Here is a 12,093-nt window from a genome sequence, read left to right as displayed (position 1 = left end):
TATACATTAATGATATTGGGAAGGATCTGCCAGGATATGTTCAATTGTTTGCTGATGATGCAAAGATAGGCAGGACAATTAGGAATGATACTGATATACAGTACTTACAGAATAATTTGACTAGGCTAGAAGCGTGAGCAATTAATGATAATGGCTATCAATTCAATGTTAGTTAGTGTAAAGCTATGCATCTTGACAAATGAGATTTCAAACAGCAAATATTTGATTATGGTGGGTTATTCTGGGAGAAACTGTTTAGACTAGGAATTGTGGAGTTCTAGTGAATAGAAATTTGAAGTTCAATGGTCATATGCCAAAAACTGCATGTGCAACTCAGAGGATAATTGTGATATTGAAATGGATGAGGAAGTCATTTTGTCTGTTTACAAGGTAATTCCAGATATAGTTGTTAGTAACTATATCTGGAATAGTATGCAATTATTTGGTCTCCTGAATTCTGAGGGGACATAGTGATATTTATGTTAGATTAAAATAATAGTTTGAACTAACCTGGCTTTACTGTATCCATAACAGCTCTGCTTGACTTCAAGACAGCTTCATATATTAATTTCTGATCAGGTGTAAATTTTCCATTAGCTGGATAGGAACAGGTTATATCAGATGTATAACAACAATACTCACATCCCATATCAAACAAACTGAAAAGAAAGCAAAATGAAAATAATACAATAAAAAAAAAAGAAAATGAATAAAGATTTATTTCGATTTTATTTCATAATGAAGTATAGTTAGGCCAAAATATAACAAGTTCTACATAAATTATCCCCAATTACAGATTATATTCATCAAATAGTTGCATATTAATTCTTAGCTACAAAATTATTAATATAATGGTAAAAATGTAGCTACACACCAGAACCTTGGATATATTGACTTATCTTGTTGTTTTTAATATTATGATTACCAAGTTCAATACTTTCCTACTTGTTCTTGTTCTAATCCTTTTTTCTTATTCTGTCTAAGTATCCTTGAATATATACTGAGGAGTGTTTGTCCTGATGAACAAAAATACTACTGCAGTAATGATGATAATTTATCTAAGGATAAGTTGACATTAGAAATATCTCAATTAAAAGAAATTATTAGAAAATCGAGCAAAGAATTGGGAAATGTGGAAAAAAAATGTTGTACTAAACTTAGGCAAGATAAGAAAAAGGATCAGAACAAGAACAGGCAGGGAAGTACTGAACTTGGTAATCATAATATTAATAACAAGATAAGTCAGTTAAAATCTAAGAAAAAAGAGGTGATATGGTATAGTGACTCAATCTTAAATTTGTGCTTGCCGAGGGAGTCACCACTTGTAGTTGCCCGGGAGCAAAAATTAAAAATATGACAAATGTAACTGAAAACAAAAAAAAGAAAATTAAAAGAGATGGTAGTTCTGCTAGGTACTAATAATTTAAGTATTGACAAATATAGTATGAGAGAAGATATAAAAGGTCTTTTAGAAAAAACAAGAAAAAAAATGTGAGAGAGTATAAATTCTAGGATTTGCTACCCAGATACAACAGTATATTGATAGGGCAATGATAGCAATGATACCCAGATATGACAGGGCAATGATAGCAAATGTTTTCACATGCAGGCAGTGTAGAAGAAATGGATGTGAGTTTTTAGATGTCTGGAGTGTGTTTGATGCAAAAAGACTTGTATAAGAAGAATGGGCTGCACTTGAATTCATTTTTCATCAGGAGCTTCGAGAAATTACTTCTTGGTATGAGACCTAATGCAGAGAGTCAGGGGAAACTAGATCATCAAGGGAGGAATGGGAAAAATGTGTGAGAAAGTTCAGCTATGGTATGCAAATGGGATAAAGATATGAATGTTTTCAAACATGGTTATGTATGTGGCTAAGGGATGGAAAAATACTTTGGGTTCGAACACTTTTAAGTACATCTGGGGAGAGAAAAGAGAAAATTCTAGAACAAGACCAAATAGATTGCATATCTAATTATAAGAATAGGCTAGCTGGTAATTTATTATGTCTATACACAAATACCAGGAGAATCAGAAAAAGGGGTTGAGTTCGTTGCTTTATTGAAAACTATGTGGCTAAGATCACTGACATTAGTGAACCATGGCAATCAGAATCAGATATGGTAAGTGGAATCGAGTGTAATAGGTATACTATTTTTAGGAATGGCAGAAGAGATAGGAGAGGAGGAGTACTACTAATGATACCAAATGACTTAAGTACAGTTAGTGTAGAAACACAAGAAAACAATGATGATAACAATGTCCAATGTAGAGGTGAGGTTGAGTCTATATGGTGTAAAGTGGAGGTTAACAGAATGAAATATATGCTGGGATAATGCTACAGACCTGGCAGCTCAGTTACAGGGAGAAACGAAGAAATGCATCACCAATTTAGCCTTATGGTACCAAAAAAATGATAATTATGGGTGACTTTAATTTTCCAAACACTGATTAGGAAGAAGAGAAATCTCATAGAATCTCATGAGAAATGTCAGCAATGCATGAGAATCTTTGAAAAACTGCTTAAATGAGACAGTATCTGAAAGAAGAGGAATTTATCGAATTCTTGCATGAAAACTTTTTCAAGCAGCATCTGAAAAAAGGAACTCATGTCAAAGAGCGTTGGGCATCAGAAGGGGGGGGGGGTCTCTGTTAAGAATACGGCTAGTTTAACACCAATTGGTGAGAGTGATCATGTTGTGCTTTCTTGGGAAGTATCTAATTGTATTGATAATAAGATTAAAACAGGATACATGCTAAACTACAAAGCTGGAAATTAAGATCAACTTAGGAGAATATTATCTTTGGTCCCACGGTATCAGTTACTGAATGGGAAAAATGTCTGTAATGCATGGGAATCTTTGAAAAAGAGCTTAAATGAGGAGGTATCTGATTGTATCCCTAGTGTTCAAAGAATAAATAGGTTGGGAGTGAAATGGATATGCAACCTTATTAAGCAAGTGCTCCACGAGAAGAAGATGATGTGGAAAGAATATCATGAATATCATAGGAATAAGAGTGAGAGGAGTTATGAAATATATAAAGCTCAGGCCAGAAAAGTAACAAGTATGTGGAAAGCTAAATCAGAGTATGAAAAGAAATTGGCCAAGCAAGCTAAAGGTAATCCCAAAGAATTTTATCATTATGTCACAAGCGAAAGGAAGAATGAATGTTAAAGAATACTTTATTGAATGCAGATGGTATTTGAGTGTCGAAAGCTAATAAGATTGTTCAGTTAATGAGTGCTCACTTTGCTAAGATATACCAACCAGGTATATCACTGTGCACCATGTATGTAACATGGTGCACAGTGTTACTGCTACGTCAGATGAAGAGTTAGAGGTTCATGAAAATGAGGCTGAAGAGCTGTTGCACAACCTGGATAAGAATTTGTCCATACAGACATTGTACAAGGGTGGTGCAAAAACTGATGCATCTTACTACTGACCTATCAGTATCTCTAGTGTGGTAGTGAAGATTTTAGAGAAGTTGGTTAGAAACTGCATACAGAAATGGATAGACAAACATTGTATACTCTGCATGGGTTTACTAAAGGAAGGTCATGTTTTAGCAATTTACTCATATTGTATAACAATGTTAAGGCCGATTTGGATAAAGGGAATGGATACACTATGATAATGTTGGATTTTTCTAGGGCATTTGATAGGATACCACATGAAAGACTATTGCATAAACTGGAGAATATGGGATTCAAATATAATCTATTGACTTGATCAGGAGATTGTTGACAGACAGATAACAGAAAGTGGTATACGGTGGGTGTGATCCTTCCAGATTTAAGGTGACCAGTGGTGTACCTCAGGGTACAGTACTTGGGACATTATTGTTCAATCTATACATTAAAGACATCACCAGATGTACAATTGTTTGCTGACGATGTAAAGATAGGCAGGGCAATCAGGGATGCTGCTACTGATATTCAGCAATTGCAAAATGATTTAAATACACTGGAAATTAAATTTGGGCAAATGAAAATGACTATCAGTTTAATGTTAGTAAGTGTAAAGTTATGCAATTTGGTGTGATTAGAGTTCCAGCAGAATATTATATTAGTGGAGTTGTATTACAAGAAACTGAGGAGGCAAAGGATCTTGGCGTATTGGCGGATAGGAATTTTAAGTTCAAAAGTCATATAGCAAAGTTGCAAATACAACTCAGAGGATAATTGTGATATTGAAGTGAACCTTGATGTGTAAGGATAAGGAAGTCATTTTGCCTCTTTGTAAGGCTGTGATAAGACCACACCTGGATCATTATGCACAGATTTGGTCTCCTGGGTTCCAAGGGGATAAAGAAGCTGTGGAAAGGGTGCAAAGAAGAGTTATAAAGATTATATCCAGATTATGGGATTTAGATTATGAGGACAGATTCCGAGTATGTGGATTGCAGACTCTGGTTAACGGGGGGGGGGAGATGATATGATTGAGGTCTATAAACTTTTGAATGAGTGTTATAGGACATCATCTGATGAAATTTTTCATTATATGGAAGGTGTAGAGAGAGAACATGGGGGGGGGGGCATCCATGGAAGTTAAATTTATTTGCACTCAAGAAAGGGAGTTAAGTTTTTCTTTAGGGGGAGTAGTGAGTGCATCTACTGTGAATGAATTTAAGGGAGGGTATCACAGCTGGTTTGGGTGATTTAAAGCCTCTCTCAATGAGTCCTTGACTCCCTGGTGGTCTCAGATAATAATAATAATATCCAAAATAACTATATATAGTGCATATAAATATAAATTATAAATATAATATGAAGTCCATATTATTTTGAAGTCATATTTGAAATATTTGTAAACAAATATTTCTTGCATAATATTTTGAATATTTGCATCCTTATACAAGCATTATTCAAGAAAAAAATGAAACAATTCAAAAACAAGATTAAACTGTGGCTTCTCAAAGGCAAACTCTGAAGAAAATAGTAATCACCTTAAAATATTGTTACATGAAACATATTCAAGAAGATTGGAAACAGGAATGCATAACAATACTTAAGGCAGAAAAAAAAAGATATCAAAAGCGTAAAGTGGAAAGGAAGCTAGAGTACATAATAATAATATTATTATTATTACTATTATTATTATTGGAGACCTTCAGGAAGTCAAGGACTCATCAAGAGAGGATGTAAATTACCCAATCCAGCTATCAAACCTTCCCTTAAATTCATTTACACTAGATGCACTCACTACCCCCAAAGGGAAAATTATTCCACTCACTCACTGCTCTCTGGAAGAAAAACCTAGCTCTTACTCCTTTCTTGACTGAGAACAACCTTAACTTCCATGGATGCCCCCCTTGTTCTCTCCCTGTCTTCCATATAATAAAAAACTTCATCATTTGAAATGCTATAGTGATTGCAGACTCAGTTAACCAGGGTCTGCAATCCACATACTCGCCATCTGTGATCATAATCTAAATCCCATAATCCAGATAGAATCTTTGTAACTCTTCTCTGCACCCTTTTCACTTCTTTATCTTGGAACGTGGAAATCTCCACACAATAATCCAGGTGTGGTCTTATCAAAGCCTTATAAAGAGACAAAATTACTTCCTTATCCTTACATGTCAAGGTTCACTTCAACATAGCAATTATGCTCTGAGTTGTATTTGCAACTTTTGCTATGTGACCTTTGAACGTTAAATTCTTATCCACCAATACACCAAGATCCCTTGCCTCTTCAGTTTCTTGTAGCATAACCCGGCTAATATAATATGCCACTGGAACTCTCATCACATCAAAGTGCATAACTTTACACTTACTAACATTAAACTGACAGCCATTTTCGTTTGCCCAGATTTCCAGTCTATTCAAATCATTTTGTAATTGCTGAATATCAGTAGCATCCCTAATTGCCCTGCCTATCTTCGCATCATCAGCAAACAATTGCAAATCTGATCATAGACCCTGCTTGATGTCATTAATGCAGCCAAACATGTGGTATCCTATCAAATGCCTTAGAAAAATCCAACATTATCATAGCGTATCCATTCCCTTTATCCAACTAGGCCGTAACATTGTTATAAAATATGAGCAAATTGCTAAAACATGACTTTCCTCTAGTAAACCCATGCTGTTCCCTGCAGAGTATAGAATGCTTGTCTACCCATTTCTGTATGCGAGTTCTTACCAACTTATCTAAAATCTTCACTACCACACTAGAGATACTAATAGGACGGTAGTTAGACACATCAGTTTTTGCACCACCCTTGTGCAATCGAACTATCATACATTCCTTCCATTCCTGTGGTATCATTCCTGAGCTGAGACCCAAATTATATAAATGTGTGAAAGGCTTAGCCAATTCAGCTGAACATTCCTTTTAGAAAATGGGCTGATATTCCATCTGTCCCTATTGACAAATTCTTATCCAGGTTATGCAACAGCTCTTCAACCTAATTTTCATGAACCTCTAATTCTTCATCCAACGTATAACAGCACTGTGCAACATGCTACACACACCTGGTTGATATATTTTAGCAAAGTGAGCACTCATTAACTGCACAATCTCATTAGCTTCTGATACTCGAGTACCATCTGCATTCAATAAAGTTATTCTTCCACATTCATTCTTTCTTTTGCTTGCGACATAACGATAAAATTCCTTTGGATTGCCTTTAGCTTGCATGGCCAATTTCTTTTCATACTCTGTTTTAGCTTTTCTCACAATACTTGTTACTTTTCTGGCCTGAGCTTTATATATTTCATAACTCCTCTCACTTTTATTCTCACGATATTCTTTCAACATCATCATCTTCTTGTGGATCTCTAGCTTAATAAGGCTGCACATCCATTTCACTCCCAACCTATTTATTCTTCGAACACTAGGGATACATTGAGATACCCTCCCACCCCTCATTTAAGTACTTTTTCAAAAATTCAAATGCATTGCTGACATTTTTTCCATTTAGTAACTGATACCATGGGACCAAAGATAGTATTCTTCTCTAAGTTGTTCATAATTTCCAGCTTTGTAGTATAGAGGGATAACAGTTCTGCAGTGGTCACACTGCATAATTCTGAAGGACTGGGCAGAAGGTGTCGAATTCCATGTGATTGGAATAGAGCTATAATAGTTCCCATTTATATAAAAGGGAAAAAACAAAAAACTAAATGTGAGAATTACAGAGGAATTTCTCTACTAAGTGTTCCAAGTAAGTTTATACGAGCATAGCTGAAAAGAGGTCGAGAAAGATTGTGGAAGAGAAACTTGGAGAAGAACAAGCTGGGTTCAGGCCAAATAAAAGTTGTCAAGATCATAATGATTTTCACTTTACAACAGATACTTGAGCAATCATGGAAATATAACAAGGATCTGTATTTGGTTTTGTAGATCTGGAAAAGATCTACAAAAGAACTAGAGAGAGAGAGAGAGAGTGGCAGAGTTTGATTGCTTCTAGCAGGTATGAATTATTTGAGGGATAGGTATGGAATAAGAGACGATATGAAAAAAGGTACTGTAAGAAGTAAAAAAAGAAGAGTGAGAAAGTAAAGCATGAAAGTTTGCTGGCATGGTAGAATAGGAGCAAATTAAGAAGACAATGATTCAAATGAAACCAATATATAGGCTGTACAGGAACAATGATAGCAGCTTATAGATGTAAAGCGAATTTGATAGATGAAAGGACTTGTAATGGATTGGACTTGAATAATTTTTCTCTGAAGGAAATGTTGTTCAGAGATCAAAAGTGCAAATCAGAGAAACTACAGCTATTAGAGAAGATGCAGGTAGGCATATAGTCTATGTATGAGTAGATTAGTACAATAAGTATAGGCTGAGTTATTACTGAATGATTCTCAGTAATATTTTTGGTTATGGAAGAGATGAGTGTTTTGAGAGAGCTGGATCTGACAGGAGATTCAAAAGGTATACACAAAAGATACTCATTTAAAGGTTGCCACATTGCCTCCACCTGGAGAAAGCAATCATGTGGTCTTTATCAGTAAGGTTGCTAAATATGTGGATTTTGCAGTTAAGAGGTACTGTATATATATGTGAAACTACAGAGCCAGTAATTATGACAAAATTAGGAGATAGCTTGAACAGTGCCACTGTATGAGAAACAAGAAAAGAATGTTACTAGTACATGTTAAATGATCAAGAAGTATTTGATGGTAGCATTTGACCATCATCATCACTCATTAACCTTAATGAGTGATGATGATGGTCACTTGGAGATGGAAGAGGATAAAATAATTGAGTTACTGAGTGACCACTTTGCAAGCATATATCTTCCTTGTGAGGTTACTGCTTTAACCTATGTGACAGATACTAATGTGGGAACAGAGGTGGGTGAAATGGAGGTTCTTAGTATATTGCAGAATCTCATTGTAAATACAGCAGTGGGAATAGATGGGATATCAGCAGCTAGGATTTTGCAAGAGAACTGGCAATGCCTTTGACCAAGATGTTTAATTTAAGTCAGCTCTGGTAAAGTTCCAAGGGAGTGGAAAGAGGGCAAAATTATTCCTTTGCATAAGAGAGGTTCTAAGACAACAATAGCAAATTATAGACCAATCAGTATCTCAGGCATGGTGTAAAAAGTATTAGAAAAACTGGTTAAAAAGAGAATTCTAGAATGGGTAGATAAAAATATGATACTGTATGAGGGTCAACATGGCTATGTGAAGGGTTGGTAATTTAATGCCTTAGTAATTTACTAATTTTTTATAATAGATAATAGCTGAGTTAGATAAAAGAAATGGCTACACGATGGTTTTGCAAAGGCGTTTTGACAGAATACCACATGAAATACTGTTACGCAAATTAGATATCAAAGAGTGGTGTGCCACAAGGTCAGTGCTGGGACCATTGCTGTTTAATTTATTCATAAATGATATAGGAAATAACCTGAAAGGAAATATTCAATTGTTTGCTGATGATGCAAAATTAGGTAATTTAGGAAATTAGAGTAATAGTTAATCAAGGCAATGTGGAGAGCTTGCAGGATGATTTAAATAGGCTGTCAGTATGGGCAAAAGTGAATGGGTGTCAGTTTAATGTCGTGAAATGTAAAGTTATGCACTTTGGGATAAATAAATTACAAGCCATTTATCACATTGATGGCACTGTACTCCAGGAAACAGATGAAGCTAGAGATTTAAGGGTAGACAGAGAGTTAAAATTTAGAGGACATATTGCTAAGGTAGCACATAAGATTACTTGGCTAGCGAAGAACACATTAACAAGTAGAGATAAGAAAGTTGTAATTCCTCTCTTTATAAAGCCTTAATACACCCACATCTGGATTACTGTGCTCAAGTCTGGTCCCCTGGGTTTCTTGGGGGATGTGGAAGCTGTGGAATGTGCCCTATGAGGATAGATTGAAGGTGTGTGGATTGCAGAAGTTGGTTTATGGGAGAAAAAGAGGGAATATCGTAAAAACATTTAATTTGCTTAAAGGATTTTACAGGATAGACTCAGTGGAAATGTTTCAGCATTTGGCTAGAGGGGACCAGAACAAGGGGTCATCTCTGGAAATTGAATAAAGGTGTGGTCAGTAGGGGTGTGAGGACTAGATTTTTTGCTTGGGAGAGTGGTGAATGAATTGAATGGGTTGCCAGTGCTTTTTCTGTTAATGGGTTCAAGGAGAGGTACAGTGGATTGTGTGGATAGATTGGGTCTCCTGCAATGAGTCTTTGGACTGCATGGAGGTGCCCATATAATAATAATGTAGGGAATGAATGCTCGGGGAATATCCAGTTATTGCTGCTGATGTAACACTGGAGAGAGAAAGCAACAGTTGACAAAGATGTATAATTAACTGACATACATTATATTATGTAATGAAATACATATCTAATATAGCTCACTAATATATCATGATGAGTATCTCATGACATCATCAGGGTGAAACAAATAATGACCTACTGAAGCTACATGAAGCAAGAAAGAACTAACAGGTGTTACTAAGTGCTTCTGTTCTCTCTCTCTCTCTCCACAGCAAGTTCCTGACTACCTGGAGGTGTCTCTTAATAATAATAATATACAACAGGTTTAACAATAAAATTACTAAGTTTAAATTTACTACCAGTATTAAATTAAGTTATCTATATAGAGAAATTTCATAGTCATACACAGAAAAAATAATTATTTGGGTACATGAACCTGAGAATATCTGTGTGTGTGAGTGGCTACATATATACATGCACATGAAGTTAGTGATATATACAAAAATACGCATATTTTTTACATATATATCTACCCTATATATATAAAAAATTATAAGCCTTTTTTATGTCATGTTTGTATGTCACTTTTTTTGAAACATTTTGAAACTCAGGGGCCACCCTGAGTGTTGAGTGTTCAAAATTCGAGTCATCAGAATTCAAGGAGAACTGGCCTACCAGTCCGGAACTTGGGGATTGGGAGCACTAGGCACCGGGGGGGGGGGTGTCTCCCTAGTATATGTATAAAGCTATACAGTAATATCTTGCATAGCACAGTTTATAGGTGCTAATCATGCTATGCAAAATGGCACACTGTTTAACCAAGCTACCAGCCAAGACGTCTATAGATGTCAAGGTTATCATGGATGCGAAGTGCATATTAAAATTGCAATACCATTGATATTACATTGAAATATATGATGGATACGAAGTGTATGAGGATGCATATTTGATCCATAATGGCCGATATGGTGGTTAAAGCATTATAAAAAGTGTTATAGCATAATGTGTTCCAAACAGTATCGGTGAAAAAATAACAATTATATAATAATAATAATTATTATTATAATTATATAATTATAATAATAATACTGAAGCTCACCAGAAATACTAATTAATGTTCATAGAAAAATTTTAAAAAGGATTAAAATACAATGAAAAAATAGTAAACATTGATATTAAAAATTTGTTCATCCTTATATCCTCCTTTTTTAATGACTTCTTTAAACTCACTGGGAAATTTTGCAGCAACACCATTATCAGCACTTTCACCTACAATTCAAATGTTACGGAGCTCCATATACTATATACTTTTTTTAAAGTTATAAAACTAGCCACAACTTACTAAAGAAGTTCCCTCTTTATCTCTATTTTCTTCTCCATTTTCTTTATCTTATAAAATCTGTTGCTTTAGCTTGAATTATCATCTGACTTAATTCAAGCTAAAGCAATAAAAATTGCTTCAATGGAATATCTTCCACATGAAACATAAAATCCATATTGTTATATGTTATGACTCATTCATTCCTTTGTCACGTGCTATTCTGGCATATAACGCTCTTTCACAAAGCTTTATAATTTCAAGTTTTTGTTCTACTATTAACCATTTATGTTTGTTAGGTACACACATTATGTTGCATTTCCTCTTCCCACTCACTCATATATAATAAAAAATAAAAATTTTTGTAGAGTGAACAAAACTTGGCCATATCACAAAATAATACAAACACGTGCATCAATATAGCTGTTAATGGGGATATGCAAAATCACTACGGTATTAGTAGAATTGGAATATCAGTCATACAATACAGTACCATACTACTGTTAATTTTTATTTAAAATTGTTGAAAACATAAACCATGCTATAGTAAAACCCATGCTGTTCAAAACCACGCTGTGCAAGGTATTGCTATATATATATATATATAACTATTTCCCAGAATTTGGAAATTTTTAGCCTTTCATTCCAATTAAGATTGGGTTGATTTTGAAAAACTTCATGTATTTCATGTAGGATCCTGTGGCTAATAAACACTCCATGTTATTTATGTAAGATCAGATTTCTCAGCATGGAGGAAACAGATATATTTCATATGCTCTGATCATTATACAGTACAACCAGTCCGTAAAATATGAGAGAATGCAGGAACAATGTGCAACAAGTGTGGAAATTTGCCTTTTGCAAAAGATAAGACTGAGCAAATCTAGTTCATTGGTTTGAAGGTTGTCTAAAATTTAAATTTTTTAAAATAACTTTTGGAGGAGAGGAATTTCAGACAGCCTTCAAACCTATAAACAAGATTTCCTCAATCTAAAATTCCACAAAAGACAAGCTTCCACATTTGGCTCACCTTATCCCTGCAATCTCTCATATTCTGGCCAGACCAGTTTGTACTGTTAGATCC

At 34.8% G+C, this 12,093-nt stretch overlaps 1 protein-coding gene across 3 annotated transcripts in view; it reads right to left on the bottom strand.

The window, feature by feature from the left end:
• Dip-C (dipeptidase C) overlaps positions 1-12,093 on the bottom strand; it is a 400,748-nt gene that overhangs the window by 151,479 nt on the left and 237,176 nt on the right. For all 3 annotated transcript variants that reach the window (XM_090391828.1, XM_090391835.1, XM_090391843.1), the window contains exon 12: positions 511-659. In XM_090391828.1, coding sequence (XP_090247954.1) covers positions 511-659 — 149 coding nt within the window. The remainder of the gene's footprint in view (positions 1-510; positions 660-12,093) is intronic.

This window comes from Typopeltis vanoorti, chromosome 1 (genome assembly GCF_054136105.1).
Source record: "Typopeltis vanoorti isolate ZY-2024b chromosome 1, IOZ_Tvanoo_1.0, whole genome shotgun sequence".
Lineage (NCBI taxonomy): Eukaryota > Metazoa > Arthropoda > Arachnida > Uropygi > Thelyphonidae > Typopeltis > Typopeltis vanoorti.
The sequence above is the reverse complement of the archived record's forward strand: the minus strand, read 5'-3'. Positions and strand labels throughout refer to the sequence as shown.